This window comes from Caloenas nicobarica, chromosome Z (genome assembly GCF_036013445.1).
Source record: "Caloenas nicobarica isolate bCalNic1 chromosome Z, bCalNic1.hap1, whole genome shotgun sequence".
Lineage (NCBI taxonomy): Eukaryota > Metazoa > Chordata > Aves > Columbiformes > Columbidae > Caloenas > Caloenas nicobarica.
In genome coordinates this window covers 11,803,146-11,828,373 of record NC_088284.1, presented here as the reverse complement: position 1 = coordinate 11,828,373, position 25,228 = coordinate 11,803,146, and the positions used below count along the sequence as shown (strand labels likewise).

The window sequence follows — 25,228 nt, the reverse complement described above, 5'->3', positions numbered from 1 at the left end:
AATATCCCTGTCCAAGAAGCCTATTTCAACCATTTACAGGGAGAGCCCACTATAACCATGTTCTGAACAGTGCATAATCCTTACACTGTCCCAGTCCTTTGGAAACCTGCTCTGCAAGTATCTGTCTGTAAAAGTGTACAAGATTTTAGCATCTGCTAAAGGCCACCTCAGCTAATTGGGACTGCAATGGTGGTAAAACAGAATTGCTTCAGAAATCAGAGGGAATCAAGCTAATTCTTGTCCTCCTCAGTGTTTGGGCTACTGTGCCTGCGGCTGAGGGGAGACCTGACCACTCTCTACAAATACGTGAAAGGAGGTTGTAGCATGAAGGGTGTTGGTCTCTCCTCTCAAGTAACAAGATAAAACAGTCTCAAATTGTGACAGGGGAGGTTGAGACTGAATATTAGGAAAAATTTCTTCATGGAAAGGGTTATCAACCATTAGAACAGGCTGCCCAGGAAACTGGTGGAGTCACCACCCCTGGATGTATTTAAAAGGTGTGTGGACATGGGGCTTAGAGACACGGTTTAGTGGTGGACTTGGCAGTGTCACATTTATGGTTGGACTCAATGATCTTAAGGGTCTTTCCCAACCTAAATGATTCTAAAACTCTATGTAAATAAGTGTACAAAGATGCATTCAAGATATGCCATTGAAATCAATGGAATCACTGAGTTGTGTGTCACTGACTTTAGGATTCCCTCTGGAAGAACCTCACAAACATCTGTAAGACTATTGCTGTGCAACTTAATTTACCCTTTAAAAATTCACAGAACCAGCCCCCTCTCTTGATTCTTTTAAATATTAAGTCAGTAAAAATATCTTAAACTGAACCTAAATTCTGAAAAAAAAAGTCAAAGAATACCTTAGCACGGTCCAAATGCTTCAGAATATATTTGCATTTGGTTTGCAACATACTTAACTAGTGCAATCATATAGTGCAAAAAAAGGTATGTGGCATTTTTCCATTTCTTAATTACTCTGTACAAATAATCCAATGACTCTTCTATGATGTGTAATTATCAACATTTGTTTTTAAAGCCTATGTTCACAGGTAAACCATCAGAACTAGATGTCTGCAAAGTTCTCCACAGAGCACCAGAAGCACTAATTAAACCTCTAATCCTTAGGAAATCAGTGTCAATCACCTGAATAAAAGCTGTGTTTCATTTTGCTTAAAACTGTATTTCCTTTCTGAAGAAGTGATATTGCAATGCACAGTATAATCTGCTAAACAGTCTTCTCCACTTCTCTCTTCCTTTCTTTACAACAGAACCATGTTTTCTGGGAATGGTTTATTTCTGGTTTTGTTGTGGCTGTATCACAACTTGCATTTGCCGTTTCCCCATATTGTTAGGCTTTTCTATCAGTAAATGCAAAGCTTCATAATTTACTCACTCTGTTCTTGATACAGGTCCAGCCATCAAACAAACAAGAATGCTGAAAATGCATAGTAAAATTGGCAGAAAAGAACACAAATTATCTAGAAAGATTTTATGGCTTGCAGAGTAATCGGATTTCCAAATATTTTACCCAGACATGGTCCAAAACCACAACCTTAGCATTCACTCCTCTAGCTTTGAATTCAATTAATTTTCTAGTTTAAAATTCTAGTATTAAAAAACCCCAACGAAACAAACAAACAAACAAACAAAACCACCCAAAGCCAAAACCAAAACCCCATCCCCTGCCCCAAAAAAAAAACAAGACAAAGCATAACCAAGCTACAAATCTTCTGCAATTGAAATTTTGGCAGATACAAAGTTTGATTTGCGATTCTAGATTTCAAGTAGATAAATTTTTTAAGAGTGCTTCATTTTTTTTACTTTACCATTTATTTATAGTTTGGTAGAGCAATGAAAAAAAGTCAAAAAATGTTCAATTAAAATAATGTTATAGGGAAATTAAAATAAATAAAATATAATCTTTGTGCTTATCTATAAGCACAAACAGGCAACAAATTAGAAACCTTTCCACACAAACATTAGCATTTGTGCAATTATGAATGTTCATTGTTATTCTTAGATACTTCACAGTCATTCCGGATTACAGTGAAACTAAAAAAATTGCATGTTTTAAAAAGTTCATTAAAAATCTGGCTTAGATTCTTCAAGTATCTAAGTCAAAAGGCAAGAAAAACTGTCTCAAATACTTAACAGTAAAATCAAATTCTTCATCAGAACGAGAACAAAATTAGAGGTTTCATAGATTTTATTCTGCACCATAAAATATGGTTCTCTGACTACCATTCTTCACCGCTATCCGTTCTACATCTGCATGTAGAAAGGAGTTCACTTTGCCTTTTTGAATGCATAAAGAGATGCTTTGATATTAAAGGTCAGTATTTTGGACACCATAAACCTTCAGGTGCTCACTGACCTCAAGTGGAAGTTGTGCATCTTAAGCAGCTACAGGAAAAACACATATCATTACATTTTGAACTATGGACACGTTACAAATTTCATACTGAAAGAATAATCATAAAAAAGCATTAGTACCATTGCTGAGACATGAGATTTATTAGCTTGGGCGAGATGCCATTTGATGTGATCACATGAGTTTGAGCTGGTTGTGAAGGCACACCCACAATTCATAATTTGTTTTTCCCTTAAACAGCTAAAACATCATAACCAAAACCAGTAGGTTCCTAAGACTGCACAAGCTTGTGAGAGTTATGAAGTCTTAGCTTTATGCTTGCAAGTTAAAACTCAGCTTTTCTGTGTCTATACACCATCATACAGACTAATGACTCATATGCCTCTGCCTTTTCCATGGTATTTCTGTTTCAGTTATTTTACTGAATTAGTGAAAAAATGGGCAACAGGCAACTGTAAGCTTGGTGTTTTCTAACTTTCAGGAGCTTTACTCTACAATTAAATTACTGTTCTTTTAACATTGTTTAAGACTGGGTGCTCAATTGCTACTTCAGCAGAGCAAAGAATTGTTCTCCAAGCACATAAGTGAAAATGGTTTCAAAATTTTTTATGGTTTCTATTTTCTCAATACTTCAGTGCAACATAGGATTTGATATGGTCTTTCCTTATCATCAAGAAACAGAAGCATGTGTTGCACATATAGTACATGCCATATATAGCACACTGATGAAGCCTGAAAATGGAAAGAAATTCCCTATAATTTTTACAGAATGCATTTCTGGTTTTAATCAAAATTTCTTCTTGAACACCATCTTCCAAGCACATGTTCTTCAAATAGTGTGCACACACACACAAATCTAAATATTCATGCTCACCCAAAGATGTTTACATGTGTCTCAAAAAAGCATTATACAAATGTTTTATGTTTGGTTGGTTTTTTTTAACCATACCTTCTGTTTTACATGCTTAGTAGACTGATGTGCTGTGGGATAACTTCAGATATTTAGCAGACGTTAGGTGCATGTTTCTTCAAAACTGACAAGAAATAGCAATTTTATTGGTTTAAATCACATTAAGCAGCTGAGACAAAAAGTTCAGTATTTTACTATCCCATACTTTAAAATACTAATGGCATTGTGCTGAAGCATAGCTCAGAACCTACAGAAAACAAAAATATTTAATTCCGTTCCAAAAGAGGAAGCATTCCTAGTGTACCTGAATGGAACAGCAAAGAGAGCCTAAAATTTATCTGTAACAACATGCTGTTAATACTTAAACCAGAATAAATATATTAAGCTTTCCGTTTGCATATCATGACAATAAGGCTAATTAAGTACCTCTTATTGCAGCTGAACTTGAAAAGTACAAAAATACTCACTATAAAAGAAGGAACACTGAGTAGAAAATAATCTCACAGGTACAGCCAAGGAGACTAAAAGGTCAGCATTTGCCAATTGCTCCTGTGGAGTTTCCACAGCCACCAGGAATTATCTTTTTTTCTACTCCAGAGGAAATCTGAGGGAACCTTGGATACCATTCTGTGGTAACTGCTGGCAAACACTACAGATTTTATCTCAACCACTGATGTACTAACTGCTTGCAATTCAACATCAATTTTTCATTCAACTTGTTGTTTAACTTATTCCTACAAAGTAAAAGCTAGCGCACAGATTAATAGATAGATACAACACATTTGAACATGCCATATGTACTTTATATAAAGAAGTTTAGGAATAGACACTAAATATATATTACCACATCATTAATAATTTTTTTAGTCTTTAAACCAGGTCACTGAAAAGAAGAATACATTCCAGATGCACTAAGTTGGAATAGAACCTGAAAGATTTTTTAATGAACAGTAAGTGAGCCCAATGCATTTTAACAGCTATTTAATGAATTCCTATTCCAAACAAGTCAGCTTCAGCTGAGGCTCCTTACATGCAGGTGCTCTTCAACTTCACAAATTTCTATGTAATAAAACAAGGAAAAGCACAGCCACCTACTTTGATTTCTCACAAAAGATAAAATGCAGGACTCCATTAAATTTGCGGTTTTTAAAATTAAAGTGCATTTTTTAGAATGAGAACCAATCTTCTACAAATGGTTAGAAATTAAAAATATATCTTGATTTTTCAGTACACAAAGTATATTGGAATAAAATGCCAAGATCTAATGTGAACATGCAGCTTCCACAGCAAATTCAGAAAACCAACAATACTGTCAGAGACTTAGACTGCCTTAGCTTATTGAATTACTTGGTATACTAATTCTTATAGAACTTGTTTAGAAGCTGCTTCCATAGAACTCACTTAGCATAAGTAACTAAGTTTGCTGTGAACTTCTGAACTGTCTGCCTCGTTATGCAAAAAACAGCGTAGGTAGGAGAAGATGGGAAACAGAAGAATGTTTTGGTTATTGCCAAGGATTTTTTCTTCTCCCCAGCTGCAGGTGCAAAATAGCAACTAGAGGTCAGGACTTTGATTGACGTCTAGTCTAGTCAGTAAAAAACCAAACTACCTGCAGAGTTAAGAAACGGCCCGCCCAATGAAAATGAGGGGATCCAATGAAGAACGGGGAGACCCCAGACTCTGATTTTACAATTGGCCCAAACAGATGCATAAGTAGTGGGAAGCCTAGATTGTAAGGATATAATTGGCCAAGGCTTTCTTTAATCGAGGCCCCCACTACTGGAAGCACCCAGCTCAAACTGCTTTATGCTGTGACTTATAAATAAATTATTTATTTAAGAATAATTTCTGGAATCCATGGCTGACTCTCTGCTTCAGGAAACCTAGGGAAAATAAACTTCCTTGACAATATGAAACAAACCTAACAAGACCAGTATGTAATTATTTTCCACTCCACCCTAGTTATGTTTGTACAGAGGGACAAGTATATTCTGAGTTTTTGATCTCAAGAATGCTTAACTTTAAGTTTGGATCTGATTATCAGGATTGTCACATGTTTTTATGTGCTGCTGATTAATACCCACCCTACGACACTTTTATCTTCTAGAATCAAAGAAGACTGCTCATCCAGAACAAGAAGGAACTAATGACTAGAGTATTGCTTGTAGCTACAGTTTATCACTTCAAGTTTTTGTTCCACAGATAAATAGAAAGTAGTTTAGATGTGGCAAAAGAAATGCTGAGGTCAATGGAATATTTTACTTGGCTCTGATATTACTGTAAGCACATCAAACATTGCAGTTCTAGCTGTTCTTCAAGTTGCTTCTTGAATGTATGATTTAATCATCACAGAGCGATAACAGAGAAGAATAAAATGATTTTATGAAGTTCAGCTTGTGCATCTGATTCCACATTATCTCTATGAGTGTTACAACATGACTTTGAAGTAATCCTAACCTTGGGGACTAAAACCTTGCAAAGCTTGCTGAACTATCACAGCAATCCATTGGGATGCACAACACAGTATATAATAATACAATTTCAACACTCAGCTGCACAGAAACAAATACTGCATGATAAATATACTAACTAGGAACTACTGCAACATATGCTTAACAAAAAAATTGTCTCTTGCAAAATGCCAGAAACCATCAACACATAAAATGCTCACACAATGACTAGTGTGTGATATCACTAAGGTCACTTTTTGTAACTGGTTGCCTTTGATTATAACGTGTCTTGACACATCACACGAAGATAGCTCCTCCCAAAGACCTATGACTTCTGCTATATTCTCTGCAATAAATCTGGATGGTTCACATAATATAATAGATGTGTGTTTGGCATTTTTCCTTCCCTGCTTGGTCTACTAGACTGCCTCTTATTAGTCTGCAAACTACAGTGGACGTAGACTTTTACTTCATAATGATTTTATCAGAAGAGACATCCTACAGGTAGAACCAGAAAACAAATTATAGAAAGACCCTGGGGTGACAAATAAAGATTATGAGTGCATCGTTTTGATTTATCACTTTAAAGCATAAATTCATACAAGTTTGATGAAAGATTTCTTTTGCATAATTTTTTGTTAATTACAGAAATCATACTTCATTATCATCTTGCCCAAAGTGTTCTCCCTAATATCTCACTTAAAATCTGTTTAAAACCTGAAATTGTATTAATATCATTGTAAGTGTCACTGCTTGATGAGAAAGGTATGAAGTGTGGCTGAAGTAGCATTTCCTAAATATACTGAGAGACTTCCAGACCACGGCCCCTTGGCATGAGAAAACCAAATATGTCTTTCCAAATTCACACCAGTTGTGAAATCGTAAAGGAAGAAAGCAGCAAGCTGTTTCATTCCAGCTCTGCTTAAGAATGCCAATTCTGCATGCTTGTCCCAAGAAAAAGAGCCTATGCTTCATATTTACACCCACATTATGAGCGTTATCACGTTACCCTGAATATTTCTGCATCTCATTACACTTCTAAACATGAAAGCTAGATGCGGCTGCTGCTTCTGATACGCAAACTTCTTGGCACTATCCAGCACTTCTTGCTGAAGTTCAGTGAAATTAATCACACTTTTTATTGTTTATGAAAGCAATCTCTGAGCAGCTAATATAGACGTGTCTCACTTTTCTGTGACAGAGCATGACCTGGCACACACTTTAGTTTAGGGCTCATCAAGTAAGCTCATCGTCATCCAAAATACAGACTAGATATACAGTCAATCAAGAATCTGAATTACAGAGATTATAGATGGTTCACTGGAGTCTAAACACAAGTGGACTCTAGGGATTACTGGATTGATTATCACCCCATGTCATTACACGTAGAGAGACTGACGTGCAGTGACCCTAAGAAAAACATGACTTTGGGTTTTGAATGCTCACTGACAGAATCTGTAAACAGAGAAATTGTCGTGTGTTTTCTTCCTATGGTATTCATGGAAATGGAGCTGTGGGCCTGTTTTTGTTAGTAATGGAACAAACAACCGCTTTAAAAAATACCAAACTCTTCTCAGTTTCTCATGGTAACATTATGCAAGATCCCAAAATTTCCTCACGTCAAATAGGAGTAACACAATGCCAGAATATTTCAAGATAAATTGTGCCATTTATTCTGCAGCACTTTTCCCACATGGATCCTTCATGCAGGTACTTACGTACTGATGCTACTTAAATTTTGCTTTATCAAGGTCTACTATGTCACTTTTGCAATCTACAATAAAAGTTTTTAAATTCAGAAAATAAAATTTTGTGCAATCCTATCTGTTGACACATATCAAATTAAAGAATACCTTTCCTTTCTATCTAGGTGGAAAGATGGAGCGGTCATTCATTCACACAGACTAGTTAAAAAGCACACCATTAACTACGAAAAACAAAGGCAGAATTACAACTTCTCTCTATTTTCATGAGTAATGGAGAGCCTTTTCTTGGTAAGAGAGACAGAATTCAGACTTACTGTGCATTTGTTGGGCTTCTCTCCTGAGTGGACTCTCATGTGAATCAGCAGTTTATAACGGGCATTAAATGGTTTGTACCTTCGTGGGCAGCCTGCCCAGAAGCAAGTGAAGTCCTCTCCCTTCCTCTGGTCTATATGGATCTTCTCTATGTGCCGCACAAGCTCCTCTCGCTGGTCATACAGCACGCCGCAGTCAACCCAGTGACAGCCATGCTTGCCACTGAAATCGTCCAGCTCACCGTCTTCCTCAAGCAGGGAGGCTGGGGCAGGCGGGGGCACGGGCAGTGGGTGAACGCGACCGGGGAGGCCGTGTGGATGCCGGTGCTGGTGAGCGTGGTATGGTGGGGGTGGCCCTTGCGGGGGAGGTGGCGGCAGTGGGGGTGGAGGAGGCATGTCCACCATACGGCCTGAGAAGTCGCCCAGCCGCTCGTTTTTCGGGACACCCACCACGCGGCTGTCCGCAGGCGGCGGGCCCTGCTGGATCACCATGTTAGGTGCGGCGGCCATCTGCAGGCTGGCTCCCTCCAGCTGCTGCATGCGCTGGTGCTCACCCGCCCCGCTCTCAGTGTACCCCGGGAAGGTGACATTGCCGTTAGCCATGAGAAAGCCTTTCTGGGCAGGTGGAACAGAGCAGTTTTGGGGTATACAACTTCCTCTCACTCCCAAAAAATGCCCGTAGACCTCAGGCTGTGGGGAGGTACTTGCTGGTGATGTCCTGGAGCTGTTGATGTAGGCCACCAGAGAGGTTGGGGATGTACGGATGATTGTGTTGAAGTCGATCCCAATGCCGTCAGACAGAGGAGACAGAGAGAGTGCTCTCTTTTTGGAGCGGGCTGATTGAGACCGGGCTGAAGAATGGCAAGGACTAGAGTAAGGGGAATGGTTATTTTCCATGCCATGCAAGTAGGACGGTAACGAGTTATAGATGCAGTTACTGGACACAGATGTTCCAGGTGAGAAATTTAGTAAGTCCCCCAGCTCACTGTCATTTTGTAAATCTTGTTCAGGAGGAACAGAAGGAAGCGTCTTGTACCCATGTGACCACTCTTTCTTAATGGTCAAAGTGGAATGACTTTCTGACAAGCTTAATGTTGTGGAGGCCAGATATTCACGCGACAAGAATGACCTGAAACAACGGCACAATAAAGTAAGTAAGCAGTTAGACAATTCAGCAGTTCAAATTTCATGTCTATATACCACTATAAATTCATTCTTCTATCTTCACACAGACATAAATTTAAAGAAAGGCTGCATGTGAGGGAAGTTCTCTCTAATTTTAGGTACTCAACTTTAGCACTCTCAATTAATGTACTAGCAAGCTTACACAGGCATATGCAACAAGGTCACTTAGGAAACTAACTTTAAAATGTCAAGATTTTGAAGAAAAGTTGCTGTTAAAATTCTTGATCCATTACTGCAGAAATCAATGCTCTGCTGTATATAGGTTTGGGCTTCTGAAACCCAAGCATTATGCTCCTGCCTTTTATGAAACCCATATTGATTTGAGTTCACTATTATTTTTGCTGGCAAAGAACGGGAAGAAAACTGATTAATAAAGAATAAATATTTAACCTGAATGACTTCGCCAATTCTAAGGCATACAAATAGTATTCTCTACAGAAATAGCTCAAGTTTATACATACAGATAATATCTAACTTTACAAAACAAACTAAATGAATGAATAATGTAGAAGAACTGGTTGAAGCAGTTATGTAGTTTTGATTTGATGATTTATCTGCTTCCAAGTCAGCAACCAACATTTTTCACAAAAGTGTACTCTTGCTGTTATCATTGGTTTTTCACAGAAACATTAAGAAATCTGTTTATGGTGCAAATGTCCTACAGGTAGCTTTAAAAAACAAAACAAAACAAAACAAAACAACCACAACAACAACACACTCACAAGCTCTTAACCATAATTTTTTCTACGGAAATGTATAAAAAAGAAATATAGGGACATCAAGGTCCCTGATTCATGGCCAGAAATGCTGGGTAGAGGCCAAGTAGATTTATGTCTTTATGTTTCCAGTTCACATCTTGGCGGACTTGGATTTCCTGTCAGCCAGTGGTGCTATCAGTATACTAATTTCTATTTTTAAGGGGCTGTAACAGTAGGAAGAACCAGATCTGTATCTAGATGAACCTGGGGATGTCACAGGACAGGGGGTTTATTATTTTCACAATACGCTTTTGATGAAACAAGGCATTTCAATGGTGGGTCAAGTACATAAGAAATTTGATTTATGTTCTAAATCTAAAATGCATTTTTGAAGGTGGACAAGTCAACCACCGCTTCTCAGGTTCCCACAGGAAAAACAAGATACAATTGTTTCTCCTATCATACAAAGACTTCGGGGGGTCAAACTGACTTAAAAAAAGACAGCTAATAAGTGCTAATGGGTACCTTAAATACCAGCTGTTAAAAAATACTTCTTAAAGCTCTAAGTAAACAGTATATTAAATATTTACATGAAATAATCCAAAGGACCAGTCAGGCAAGCAAGGAATAATATATTCTTACTTACAAAGGTAGGTTCCTATAGTCAGTTATTTATAATTATTTTACTGCATGGTTTTATGCTGCGACAAACTTCAAATTTCTAAAAGAGAAAATATGCAGCATAAAGGAAGTAAATAAAAACAAATCTCTTTCTTGATCCAGACAGTTACATCAAGCACCTTTGAGGAAGCCCTTTTACTTATTTTACTTGCTTTTTTTTTTTTTTTTTTAAACAGGGAAGCAAGTCTTTATGTCTGCTCAGGGTAAGCAATACTGAAGTTCCTTCTGAGCTCTGCAACATTTTATTATAGACACTGCTTCAAGAAACAAGGATCCATGGGACAGATTTGTTAAGGCTCATAATTGCATCCTATGTCCGCACCACAGCTCTACTGCAGTGACTGCAGCTTTGTTAGAAATACATGAAACTACTTATTTGAGAATAGGTCGTAGGCTAAAACTGGGGATACAACTCCCATTTAAAATGCAAGAGACAGCTCCTAAACAATGTCTCTGGAGATATTCCCAGCTAATATGGCACTATTTACCAGATTTGCATCATTTTGCTTGGTAAATCAACTTTTCACCTCTGAGTTCTGTGGATTACCTTTCAATTAGATCACCAAGGTTGAAACAATCTATGAAAACACCAAGTAAAGTCATTCAGACAAAAGAAATGTACGTAGTTTTCCACATTTAGCTCCAGCCACAGAGTTCAAAGCTGAAAAATGACAGTGTCATTGTTATCTTATTCTGCCCACCACACAAGCACTCCCCGAGTCCTACTACTTAACATTACAGCATGTTCCAGCACTTGACTGTCAACCAACATGAGGAAACAAAAGTCCTTTTGCAGTGACTTTGGCTTAAGGGCTGGATCATGCTGCAAGAACACAGGCCAGTCACTGCCGAAGAGCTGGAGGAGAGGAACTGGTGCTCAGGACACCCTGGCTGCCCCCTCAGCCCCTTTTTTTCTAGAGAGAATGCTTGGCACAGGCTGTGGGAGAGAGCAAGCAGTTTGCAGGTGCTGTGTGTGTGTACTGAGATGGCTCACAAACAGCAAAAATGCAGCTTAAGTATCTCCCAGCCTTGCTGTAGGGACCTATGGGACAGATGGCTCCTTTGCTCGAGATACTTGCTTTGTAACGGATGGTTGATTTGCTGTATCAGAATAGGAAACATCCTGTTCACATGGACTGTCAGTATAGGGTACTGTTACAGAGGTTATGTTACTTCATCAGGGTTTAAATGGCACTTTCAAAACAGAAGACTGAAGAAAAGCACAATTAACATGCTGGCTACAATTTGCATTGCAAGAAATGAGAAGAATGGGATTGCTATACCAGGTTAATCTTGTGTAAGATGTAGATCTAAGGGATAATTATTTGTGAAAAAAATTGATCCAGGCTGTTGGGCCTGTTATCAACGGGCTTTGTTAAAACACAGTTCATTATGGGGCATTTAAATCATGTTAGCATGCTGTGACCCCAAACACACATCCACAGTCTTCAACAGTGCAAGAAAAGTGAGGTGTGATTTTTCCATGCCAGGCTATATATATTTATATCTGGAAAATACAAATAAGGGGGGTTTTGCCAGTTTGATTATTATTTTTATTTTCTCTTTTGTAAGTAGGTAAAAAAATCACACATCAATGTACTAAGTCTATTTTTGTAATTTCAAGAATTTTAGTCAAATGCATAGTAGAACCAGTGTCATTCAAAAAAGCTACTAATGCCTAACACAAAGTGACATATCCATCAGCAAGGCCAAAGAAAAACTGCATTTTAAAAGTCTCATAACAGGACAAAAATTAAAAGTTGGCCCAGAATTTCAACAATACAATAAGAGCCAGATAACCTGAAGAAGTTTGGTTCTCACTTAATCCTCTAAATTCAAAAGTAACAAAGATTCCAGCTCCCAAAATAAAGAAAAATTCTCTAAAACCCAGCCTGCACTGAGACAAAGTAGTATTCTGGGGGAAAATAAATATACCTAATATGAAAATGAAGAGCCAGCTGTACCACTGTGCCATGTCTGCTTACTGTAATCTAAACCAGCTGTGAGTTTGGACCAAATCTTTTATGAACATCTACAAGAAACTCCTGCAACTACTTCCTATTATCTCCCTGTGTACAGAGACCACAGTGTCAAATATAACCCAGAATATTAAGCATAAACATGGAAGAGTTAAAATTATGTTTTCTTATCTTTTTGCACGGTCTTCTATTTTACTAGCCAAAAACTCTTTGCTCCTTCCTAGGACCTTTTCTGACTTGCATCAAAGTAAATGGCAGTATTATATCTGGTTTCAAGCAGCATAACGGAATATTCTGAAAAGGTTTCTGGGAAAATCTCAAAAAATATGGAGGAAGGTTTTCTCCCTCATGGTCTACATACACCAAAATATGATGTTTTCTGTAGCGAAACTCCAATTTTGCCAACATTTTTCTTTCTTCCATCAGTAAAAATCAAGACAAGTCATTTTGGTTTGGGTCAATTCAGCAAATAATCTGGTTTGGATTGAGCTGCCAGAGGACAGTTCATGATGCCCAAGAGATGCAATCCAGAGACGGCACTCAGCTCATGACACATTATGGAGTCAGTTTAGGCAAATGCAGTTTATTGCTGAAGCAATTAAGAAGAAAAAAAAAAGGCATTTCAACAACCTGTGAATTTAAATCTGACTTTAAACTTGTTTTGCACCATAAAATAGTCAATTTGAGAGCAAAATTGCTGAAATGGACATTCTTTGGGTGACAAACTAATTTTATAACATCTTCATTGATAAATCATTAAAAGACACTAGGGACACTAAAGCCTCACTTCTGCCAGAGTTTCAACTTCAGTTCACCCTTAGTAAATGTTTCTTCAAAACAAAAACAAAAATGTGTAACTTAGTACTGACACAGTACACCCCACCACACATTCAGATGAAAATAAGAGTCTTCGGAACCATACAGGAACACCTAAAACTTATTAAGTAAATAATAATTACTCAATGGCATTTTCATATCATCAGTTTTCTTCTGTCTCAAAGGCATGTCTCTGGATTTCTCATTTGTCATCATGTTAGCACTGAATGGTTTTCCCTAACATATTTACATAGGAAGCATAATTAATTTTGTAAATTGTCCTGGGGGACTCAGTCTTCAGAACTGAAGTGGCAGAAATGTCACAAACTACCTGCTAGTAGAGGAAAATAAGGTTTTCTTCCAGTTACATAATATCAATTTTAATTACTTCAGTAATATTCCTTGGCTTGTAATAAAGCGATATAGTAAAATGTAAACTGTTTTGAGAATAAAGACTTTTGTGGCCTTTTGTAAAAAAGAACAGTTTTTTTTCAACTCACTAGGCAACTATTGCACAAGTCACATCTACTAAAGTGGGGACGGAGCTTCTAAAATAACACACCAGAATGTTTCTCACTTTATGTTTAACTAATATCCGAGGATGTGCTTAATGTATTTATATTGACGTTGTCCAAATAACTATTTTCCTTTCATTTTAGGAAAAAATTCTTCACAGAAAGGGTTGTGACATTGGAACAGGCTGCCCAGGGAAGTGGTGGATTCACCATCCCTGAAGGGGTTTAAAAGGTGTTTAGACGAGGTTCTTAGGGACACGGTTTAGTGCTAGATTTAGGTTACGGTTGGACTCTATGATCCTGAGGGTCTCTTCCAACCAAAATGATTCTATGATTCTATGATTCATGTTTGTCTACAATACTCATAGCCAAAATCTCAAAATTTATTTAAGCATTTAAAAATCAATTAACCAATATTTATCTGTGGTTTAAGGCAACATTTAGAGGGAGAGGCTGTAGTTTTTATGAAACTACCAACCGGAGTTAAGAAAATGGACAAGTTTTCAGGGACACAAGTCTAACACAGATGAAGTTAACTGCTGGCTCAGTGCAGACTGGGAACAATTGATCTGATTAGCTTAATTATGTAAACAATTAAACAATTTGAAAGCAAAGGTATTTGTCAAAGAGAGAGGAACATTAGAAGAGCTTTTACTTTTTCTGGCATCAGGGTTACTTGACAGGCACCAATGTAACACTCTTAGCACTATGGTAAGCTTAAAATAGATCACTGCCCCTGAAGATGCAACACATCAACTATTTCTGCTTTCATCCTCTATAACATTTCCTGTCCTTAGTACAAACATATAGTTAAGTGACTATAAAAATCTTTATCTAACAAAAAAGCCCTATCAAACATTGAAAATGTGTAGGCAAATTTCACCCATGATTTGAATGATCCATACAGTATGATTGTAGCTGATGTGAACTAAATTGAGTTGAATTAAATTTCCTGGGGCATAACAAAGTATCATTTAGGCCATTTTAATCATCGGAGAGGTTGCATTTAAATTACAGAAGAATTAAAATACTGTCTTTTTAAAGTACTGAATATGAAAAAGTAACTTGGAACCTTGTATCTGATGGAGAAGCACTCAGGTTGGAAGCATCCATAGACCTCTGTAAACTAGGGCTGATCTGGTTGCATGCTGTTGAAACCTGATTAGCAGGAGGTGAAACAGGTCCCATCTGTTGAACTGTCATGGGACTGCTGGTGACTGTTATGTTGTTGCAGCCGCCTTTTCCAATGGACTTGCACACGGGTCCATAACCAATACCTCCTAAAAATAAAAAAGGCAGGTTAGTATTCATCTCCCAGGACTCCATGATGAGGCCACAGAACTCACATCACTTTCAGAAGTAGAAAAAGTGACTGGAACTGACTATTTTCAGATGAAACAGAGGACGAACACAAGGATTTTGCAAACTTCTCCAAGCAAAGAAAGCAACACTCTAAAGGAGAACTAATAAACTATGCACATTTAAAACATGTGCTGAAGTACATAAACTAAAGACCAGGCATCATAGACAAAATATCAGAAAAGCCACCTCTGGTAGAGTCCAGGTAAAAGAGCAGCCCTGATCTGAGGGACAGCCAAGCCATGAGCACACCTTTCTCTGAAGAAGGAGGGACCAGAGAACCCAGGGAGGCTGCAGGAACACCACTGTGCCCACCAAACCCCACAGCGCCAAGTCGCTGCAGGCCCTTCCATCATTTCTACCACTACCCATCCACAAAGCACGGGGACTGCAGCTCTGCACGCAAATCGCAACCCCTTGCAACACGACTGGTGTGGCCAAGTGCACAGGCTGGACCGTTTCCCCTCCAGGACGGAGTTACGGCTGGAACCCAGCGTTCCTCAGAGGCCTGGGGAGAGGAATTTGAGCTGGATCAAGCATTCTGGACTTTTTTCAAAAGGCGACAATCTGCTCCTAATCACTGCTGCCATGACTCAAACTGGTGGCTATTATACAGTAGCATGAAATGATTACAGAGGTAGCTGGTAAGTGGGATATTATCTGAAAAGGCTCTGTGTACTTTGTGTTCTGATTTAGGCCACAGATGGTGGTTTACAAGATACTCTGCATTTAAACACATCAAGTTGTAAGAGTTAAAATGTAGGTCATAATATGGAAGCTGTTGGCTACCTAGCAAATTCTCATCACAGCTGAAACTTCATAATTAGATTATTCACATTTCTAGCTGCTTCCCTGTGTTCAGACTACTCCCCAAAGCAGGATAGCAACATCAGAAGAAACAGTGAAAAGTATTGCAATTTAAACTATTTTCTAAATTAGATCTACTTTTGACTCAGTTGTACAACTTATTTACTCATTTTTCTCAAGGACATTCAAACTGTTTGTGGACTTCACAAAGAAGTACATTAAGGCACTTGTGGCCCTCACAGTCATAGGAAGAAAATCCAGATCCTTCAATGTCCTCCAGATCAAACAGGATTATCTTAAATTTTTGCAATTCACCCTAGAATTTCAAATTATAGTGCTTTTTTTGGAAAAAAAGGGAAAAGACCAAGAAGATAAATAGATATGTTTGTTCCTGTTTCAGAGGTCTGTTCTTTTTTGCCTTTTTTTCAAATTATTCTTCTCTTTGACTAAATAGCAACATCTTACATATGTGTGAGGAACACATTCACGATTTTCAGTCCACTGGGATCCTAACTACTTTGTAAGCTCATATACAGATGTTACAAGTTGACTACACCAGAATGTGCTCCTTAGGAGGAAATATGGCAGCCCTTTAAGAAAAAGAGCTTGCTTACTTCTACTCCATCGAAACGTAAGTGACAAATATGGCACCTGGCTGAAAACTCAAGGATAAGGAAGGAAGAAAACATTTAATAACCCATCCTGAAATTTAGCTAGAAGGACTGGAAATTTCTGAGGACAAACATGTAAAGATAATTCCTTGTACTGAACTTAACTCCATTGTGGGTACCAGAAAAAAAAAAACTTTTAAGCCTTGTGGGATTACTGTCTCCCCTTAATAAAGATGTCCAAGTAAGTCAAAAGAAAATGAGAAGACATTTTATTTTCTTTCCTGTGCAGTAGTTGGTATTTTGAACTCACTAAAGCTGAATCACTGTGCTACTCAGTAGTCACTTTTATAATGTTACAGAGTGCTAAAATGGAACCAGCTGGCAAAATTAGGGCAAAAAGCATAAGTTGCCCCTGGCGACAATATGAACACTACTCCTCTTAGCAAGAGTGGGTGGGATGAAGTTAAAAATTTACATGTCACCAAATATATATTGATTCTTCCTTAGATTACACCATAATAAGTCACAAGCCACTTTCAACAAATTTCAGTGGGTAACAATAACATCTATTTTGTCATATCCAGGAAATCAAGGACTGTGCACTGGTAAGATTTTCATTTAGGGTCAGGCCATATGTCACCTAGTTGGTTCAAATAACCATCTGCAACCATACAGTGAAATTGCTATTTATACATGATTAAACACAAGCTGCCTGGAACTCACATGTCAGAAAAAAAAATCCCAAAAGCAAAACCACAAAAGGGAGCCGTGTCAAACCTGTACTGTTAAGTACAGAATGTGGCATCCTCAATACATCCTGGTTTACCTTTCAATTATAGGGTCTGCTCGTATTATCTGTGCACAAACAGCACCTTGGTGATGCTGAGAACAGCTAAGACAATTTGTTCTGTAAGGATGAAGGCTAAAGATGGTCTGGTCACTGTTCACTGATAGGAAAAAATCAGAAAAGGAGTACTGTGGAGAGATTGTATTACTGGGATGACAGGCAAAAGAAATGCAAGACTCTGGTCCTGATAAACATTTGCTTGGGCATTTCAATGACGCAGAAGTGGAAGAAAAATGATTTGTTCTTTTTATCACTGATTTTTTTTTGCTGTTATGGGGAAAAATTACAAGTCTTACACTTAAAAGGTGGAGGCGAGGAGAGAGTTTAACCAAGAAATAACCTATCATTAGCTCCCACCATTGAAACAGATTGCAAAGTAAAAAACTACTGGTATGAAAGGCAAAGTCGTAACGTTTTATCCACTGTTTCATACATGCATAAATGTGCCAAAAGACAATCGTTAATACCTCATCTGTGCCCTGCAGGTCACAGAGCAGTATTAGCTTGATCTGAATCAGGTGTGAGCATACGCACAAGATAGGAAGCTTATGTTGGCTTTAAGCCAGCTGCAGGATTACACACCATTTCTGATCTGGCATAAAGTTAAATGTGTACAACATGGACATCTGACCTGGCATGAGCCTGCTTCTGAAAGGCAAGCTGTCAGAAAATGTGTCCAAAAGTGCTGAATAAACGTGAACTGGCAGAATGACTACGTCCCACATCGGCATTTGGCATCATATGGGTACATAGTGCAAGAGAGAGGAGCCTTCACTTCAGGTTTGCCGTATCATTGACCCAAAGCCTGAAAATTTCAGGACAGTGAAAGGACAACAAGCAATTCCTTCATGTGTTGAATCCACGTCAGTGGAGATAAATGGTAACCTCTTTGGAGACATAGTGAGTTTTGAATCAGACTGTAGATTCTGAGAAAAATACGTGGATCTAATATTTTAAATAAGCAAGAGAAGCAATTTCTTTTCTTACACACTAAGATGTAAATCAGGAGATAGTTCAATAAAGGCAACAATAGTTGAGAAAATAGAATCAGCCCTGAGCTGGCTCACAGGAAGAGCTACGGTTGATTAGCGTGTTATCAATTCCAAATAAACATATTACACATAAATCAAAATTGCTCTTTATCAATAACTAAAAGTAACAGTTAACAAGTATCAGCAGTAAAAATATTTTATGGAAAAAATTTAATCCATTTACTTCCTCATTCGCTAGCGTGCCTATTTTTCCTGTTTATTCTCCATAGCTGGTTAATAGCTAAGCTTCACTCATCATTGGCATGCAAAAAATATTTCACTGCAATCTTCTGAAGCACGTTCAAAGAATACAGAAAAATACAACTACTTTAACTTAGGCACACTGAATTTCAGAAGATATTATCTTTTTTCATATCATTCTCATACTTTCAGGAGGCAGACTCCAAAATGAAATTATTTCCATTTAAACACATTTTCTTTTATCTTTCCTTTGTCTCCAAGTCAAGAGTAGCAACTTGCTAATTCTATCAAGGTTATAAAATGAAACTTCTTCCCTGAACCTTGTTAATTCTACCAAGGTTATAAAATGAAACTGCTTCACCAAACCTTTGAAATTGTAAACTAATGCTTCCCATGTGTAAATCATAGTACAACAAAAACACACAACAAAACCAGGTTTAATTGTTTGGTGTTCTGAAATGCACAACATACCGAATACACAGCACCAGATCAAATTCAATCATCTCTTAGATCAATGCGTTCTGCAATAACAGAATCAATCAGTATGAAAGAAAGCTATTAAAATTATCTGAAAATCTGTCCTGTTGTTACTGTTAGAATAAGAGCCAGAAATAAAAGAATTGCAACAAAGGAGCAAAAGGTAATTTCCTTAGGGGATTTTCTGTCTGTTGACATACAGTAGTTAAGAGCTTTGGAAACAGTTGGTTTTAATGTTTCCCATGTAATTGGCTTCCAGTGTTGTTAGTGTGGATTCTGTATTCACCAAAAACAGGAGAAAAGGGCACACTCTAAAAAGCATACTGTAAGACAATAAATACTAAAAAGGACAGAGAGACCAAAGTAAGACTGTGACAATGTATTCTTATATAGATTACACATAAGTCACCAAAATGCCTTTAAAACAAATTTGGTTTGGTTTTCCACAACACACTGAATCTTCTGGATGTTGCAGTCCCCAGCTACCACACACATCTTTGCTGTGAACACACCCACGGGGTTCTTGGCATCCTAGTTGGAGAGGCTTTGCAGTAGCTGCTGATCGAACAAACTCCAAGGTTTTTGCCTGGTAGACTTGTTTCCAGGTGGGAAATACCCCAGTCCATCTCTCCTTTGGATTGCCATACAATTCCTTTCAGGTCTCCCATATGTCAATTTTAGTCATATTATTAATGACTATTAATAAGCTATCGCTTATTCCCTATGTCCTTCAACACAGTGGCCACCTTCTGCTGTTCCCACTCCAGCTAAGAGACACTGTTGCATGCAACCTACCTGGACAGAGACACCAGCCACAGGTAGTGGATGTCAGACCACTTGAAAACTTCCTTAAGTGTGTTGAAGTGGAGCTTCAAAGGGGGTAAAGAAAGGCAGAAGAGGGGGGAGATGGCCACCTGCATCCATTCTCACAGGTCTAGCCAAAATCTTTGTCTATTTGGGAACCTGGGCTTCTTCACACTGGTATCATCCCCTGAGCCCAAGTCTGTTTTGGGAGACCTTGAAGCTTGTAGATTAACTACAAAAATTCAGTCAAAATTACATTAGGTATGAGCAATTTTTGTATGGCATGCAATCTGGAATTTTTCGGGGTACAAGTAAATTACTAAACTATGGGTCAAAAAGCTCCCAGATTGTGACTTCTATTGCATATCTTGTGAAATATAGTAGTTTCTCAACTACACTACACCACACAGACACTATACATAAGTGCAACTGTGATTATTGGCCTTTATTTTCTTAAAAAATGAAATTTAAAAAAAACCCAGGGCTTTCTAAGTTAGAGAGAAAATTCTGAAATTGAAACCCTAAAACCTCACTGTTTTTAACCTCATGGTTATGATCTTAGCTTATGGTTTTCTTAACACTTACAATTAGCAAAGTCATGTTAGAAATTTCCTCCCAAGCCTCTGGCAGTGTCCACTCCGAACAGCGAGTTAGACAATTAATGTGATATTGGCAATTCCCATGTTCTTAACTGTTTGCAGAGACTCAACCTTTCCGAGCAAGAAAAATAATCTGGAGGAAATACACTAAACAGAATTATATGACCACACTTTATTATGAGAAAATATTATGTATGCACTTTAAAAGCTCTCCCTGCATTGAATCTTGCAAAGGCAGTCTCTTTACAATCAGAGTACACTTGGTAAATTAGCTTGCACTAATTTCCAGTGCTATTTGCTATTCATTGTATGAAGTTATCAAGCATGTACTTTCAGCAACTCTACTGTGAGACAAAACAGACTGACAAAGCACAATGAAAAACAATGTCTCCCTTCAAGTGGAACCAAGGTAGAAAATTATCCAGAACTGACTGGTGAAAACAATACCTCACAGGTGATTAACTTAGCTGGTTTAAAGCAGACAGCAGTGAGATCACCTACTTGTGTGGAACACTTTAACCACTAAATTTAAACAAATGAAAACAGTGGTCTTGTAATGACTAAACTAGGAATATATTATGAAACAGTCGGGTTCAGGAAACTTCCAGGAGAAAATGCACACTGTAAAACAAAGATTTTCAATTAGATCTGCAGACATTTATAATATCTCATATTAATTTTGAATTGGCTTTATTTATACCAGGAAGGCCTCACACTTATTGAAAAACTATTTTGAAAGCTACTTCGTTTTCTTATTTTGTGTAAAAAGTATGAAGTTATCAGTTAACTACTGCACAGACCAGTAAATGTTTAACTGAACTAAAATATAAATGTTTTAGCTGCAATGAGTAACTTCTTATTTGTTATCGGTGACATTAGATGACTTCTGATTTTGTCCCTGTTATGATAATACACAGTACGCACCCTTCTATTGCAGAAAACACACAGCTTTTCAACTTTAATTTGTGCTACCACTTCCCTTTAGTATCAGTTACTCATACCAGCTTCTGCTAAGTTTCTATCCACAAAACTTAGCCAGAATGAATACACTGTGCAAGCCTCCTAATCTTCTCAAATAACTGGTATGAATCAAGAAAAATTCCACAAGTAATGTAATACATTACCCTACTAGTATATTAATCTAAGGGTGAATAATTACGAAGTGTATCAGAGCAAGATTAGGAATCCCTATCTGGCAGAACCATTTTGGAAATAATTAATTTACCTTCTATTTTCATAGTATCTGCACTGAACTAGAAGTGAAACAACATGTCTCGTTATGCAAGAAGAGCCAATTATGGAGGGGCAACAAGAAAACACTTTAGAAAAATAATTCTCTGAACTCTGTAACACTTCATCTCCCACAACAACTTCTAGCACTGTTCAGCCTTCACTGCACATTTTTGCTTTTCTTCATGTTAGAAATACATACTTAGCATTTTTTCCCAGTAACTCCTGAAGTTTTTTCCTCAATTTTAATTAAAAGATGCTCAGATCAGATAATATCTGTTATCTCAACATCCTTAGTGTTCTAGAAAATGCCATGAAGGAGCTTTGCTATCTCTACCCACAGGCACATCCAGATCCGTTAGTGAAAGGACTCTATCATTCCAAGTACTGAAGCAAGGCAGCATAGCAACGTACCCCTTGTTCACACAGTAACTTCTGTTTTCTTGCTGTTTATTGTACTATCTAACACAGAGGCAGCCTTCCTTGCGCACACCTTACAGAATCACGGAATGTTAGGGATTGGAAGGGACCTCAAAAGATCATCTAGTCCAATCCCCCCGCTGGAGCAGGAACACCCAGATGAGGTTACACAGGAAGGTGTCCAGGCGGGTTTGAATGTCTGCAGAGAAGGAGACTCCACAACCTCCCTGGGCAGCCTGTTCCAGGCTCTCTCGCCCTCATTGAGAAGAAGTTTCTTCTCGTATTTAAGTGGAACCTCCTGTGTTCCAGTTTGCACCCACTGCTCCTTGTCTTATCATTGGTTGTCACTGAGAAGAGCCTGGCTTCATCTTCGTGACACTTACCCTTTACATATCGATAAATACTAATGAGGTCACCCCCCAGTCTCCTCTTCTCCAAGCTCAAGAGCCCCAGCTCCCTCAGCCTTTCCTCATACGGGAGATGCTCCACTCCTTCATCATCTTTGTGGCTCTTCTTATACTCACTTGACCTGTCAGCCTGGTTGTACAGGCAGTGAGTAATGCTGGGAAGAAAGATGCAGACCCCTTCCCTCCTCCAGGCCCCAGGCACAGGGAAGATCTTTTGTCTCCTTTACTCAGACACGGGGATGACAGCTCCATCCTGCAGAGCACCAAGGGTAAGTGGACAGACAGCAAGTTTACGCTGCCTTAACAATCTGTGACAACTTCCCCCCAGAAGAACCTGCCGCTGGCTGTGCAGGAGTCCTGAGCAGAGGGGAGAAGAGCAAGGAGGTTGATTTCCACCTTCGGCGTGAGCCAGGTCTCAGTCTCTGCACCATAACACATCAGTGCCAGCCCGCATTGCATGTCCTGATCCAGCAGAAGACATCTGGTCAGCAAAAAAGCATGCAATAAAGGATTCGCTCAGTGTTAAACTGTAATCCCATGTGAAGCTCGCTCTCTAAATTTTTACAGATTTACCTTTACATTTGACCACTGCTTCTCAGAAAAGCATCTTTTTAAGAGACCAAAATGTACAAGCAGGAGAAGAGAAGAATAAATGCCAACCTGTTGAATACTGATACTAATTAAGAACGGGTAGCAAATGTTAACATGGAAAGAACTGCAGAAACTGGCCCTTGCAGTATGCAACCGGGAATGTAAGTAACCTGCAATCACATTCAATGCGTTTTTGTTTCACAAAGTCCATTGTTCAAGGATACTAAAGGGTAATTTTTAAAACTGCATTGTCCCTGAGTTTCTGAGCACTACAAACAAACAATTTTCTCTTTTTTCTTTGCATTAGAAACAAAATAATGTTTAATATTGTTTCTTCTAAAAGATAATATGAGACCGTTACTTTAGTTGTCAGTTTAACCAGGCGGAAGTAACAAGCATAGAGCACACATAATGTATGTATTCTAAAAAGCTTTATACTCCGTTAATTAGTTTAACTATTGCTTTCATGGTTCATTTAAAAGTTTCATGATTCATTAAATATCAATATATTTTATCGGTTCAGAAAACTTCTCAGTAAAAATACAATTGTCTTTTCAAGTTATAATCTTGCTAACTTATATATACATTTCAACCATGTCTATCAGACACTATCAAAGTCTGAATTGCTACAGTACCACTATCTCGAAGCATTATGCAAATCTCATTCCACACACAATGGATTTTTTTTTCCCCTGAAACGAAAGTATTTTTCAAGAAAAATAAAATGGTTTTGACATGTGTCATTCATCATTTAAAAAGTTCCTGCACTGATCTCTGGTTGTTCCACCCTCACAACAATCAGCTCAAACAAACCTTGGATTCAGTAGTTGTCACTGTTTTGTCAAAAGCCCTTAAGTTCAGGAAGTCAGAAAGTCATGCCCTTAAAGATCAATGAAACTAATAGTTGCAAAGATATAGACGCCAAACAGCTACATGCAACTCATAAAAAGTCAACTTCTGTCATTAAGAGAATATTTTTTCTGCTATAAAGTTTTACTTACTTATGCAGAGTATGCATTTTCTCAGTTCAGGATATAAGATTACCTCAGAGCAGTTTAGAAGAGCATTTTCCCGACTGAGAAATTACTCCTTAAAGAGTCCACCTGCATGAATATCACAGCTTCTCTGGAAATTTCTATTTCCACGTGCAATCTTGTTCTATGAAATATGTGGTCAATAAGGTGCCTTGCAATAATAAAATGACAGTGGTTCTTATTATTTAAATTGACTTTCGGAGGAGGCCACTATCAGCATTCTTTATGTTATAGCCTATTAAGATTCCTTAAAAGCTGAAATGTTATTACATCATGGTCCAAACAAAACCTTCCACTTGTCTTTCCACTCTTATCTCTTCAAGTCAATGAGGCAAACCCTGGGAAAATTACACAACCAACCACAAGTATTTAAAATCTGTATTGTCACTACATGCTTCCACTCCTCTCAAAGATTTAGACATTTTTCTTTCAATTTCATTCTTTCATTAGTCCAAGGTATGCTAATTAATCAGAATTTCCCAGGCCTTTTGTTGTTGTGACCAAAAATAAAAGACTTTAAAAAGCTCATTCCATCGTGTTAAAGTGAGTCCATCTACCTTCCACAAAGCCAGGGTAGTAAGAGGGAGGATTAAGGCCGCTTGAATGGCTCAGGCCCCATAAAGACAAGCCCAGCTCATGCCCTTAGCCATCATCCTTGCCGAAACTGATTTACAGAGAACGACATCTTAACCACAGCTATGACTTTGTGAAGAGGAGGCTGCTGTGTTGGCAGGGTTGGGCATCCAAAGTTGGCTGCTGAGTAAGGTGTGATGTGAAGACACAGGAAACCACACCGGCATGCCAACAGAACGGTGTGTGTGCACGTCTGCAAGGGCCGTCTGAAGGGTGGAAAGAAGTGTTCATGGACAAAGGCGTAAAAAAGGCAAATCAATGTGTGCTCTGCTGACACGAAGCAGCTTTGTGTCACCCACACCAATGTCCTGATGGAGACTGAAACCTTTTTAAGAAGCTGGTTGTCCCAACTGTGTATCTTTCCTCCACACCTCTAAAGAAATCAAGCAATATCCACCTTTACATTAGTTTGACAGAGAGAATGTGCTATATATCTAAGAGTAAGATGTTCAAAACTGATTATGTGATTTTTGAGGACTTCATCCTATTGACTTTCATTGAAGTTAAATTCCCAAGCACATAAGTCATTTTTACGAACAGAACATGGCCT

At 38.2% G+C, this 25,228-nt stretch overlaps 1 protein-coding gene across 1 annotated transcript in view; it reads right to left on the bottom strand.

Annotated features, from left to right (window-relative positions):
* The window catches only part of GLIS3 (GLIS family zinc finger 3), a 167,878-nt gene that overhangs the window by 119,751 nt on the left and 22,899 nt on the right, over positions 1-25,228 (bottom strand). Inside the window, 2 exon segments of the mRNA XM_065657257.1 lie at positions 7,757-8,882; positions 14,700-14,907. Coding sequence (XP_065513329.1) covers positions 7,757-8,882; positions 14,700-14,907 — 1,334 coding nt within the window.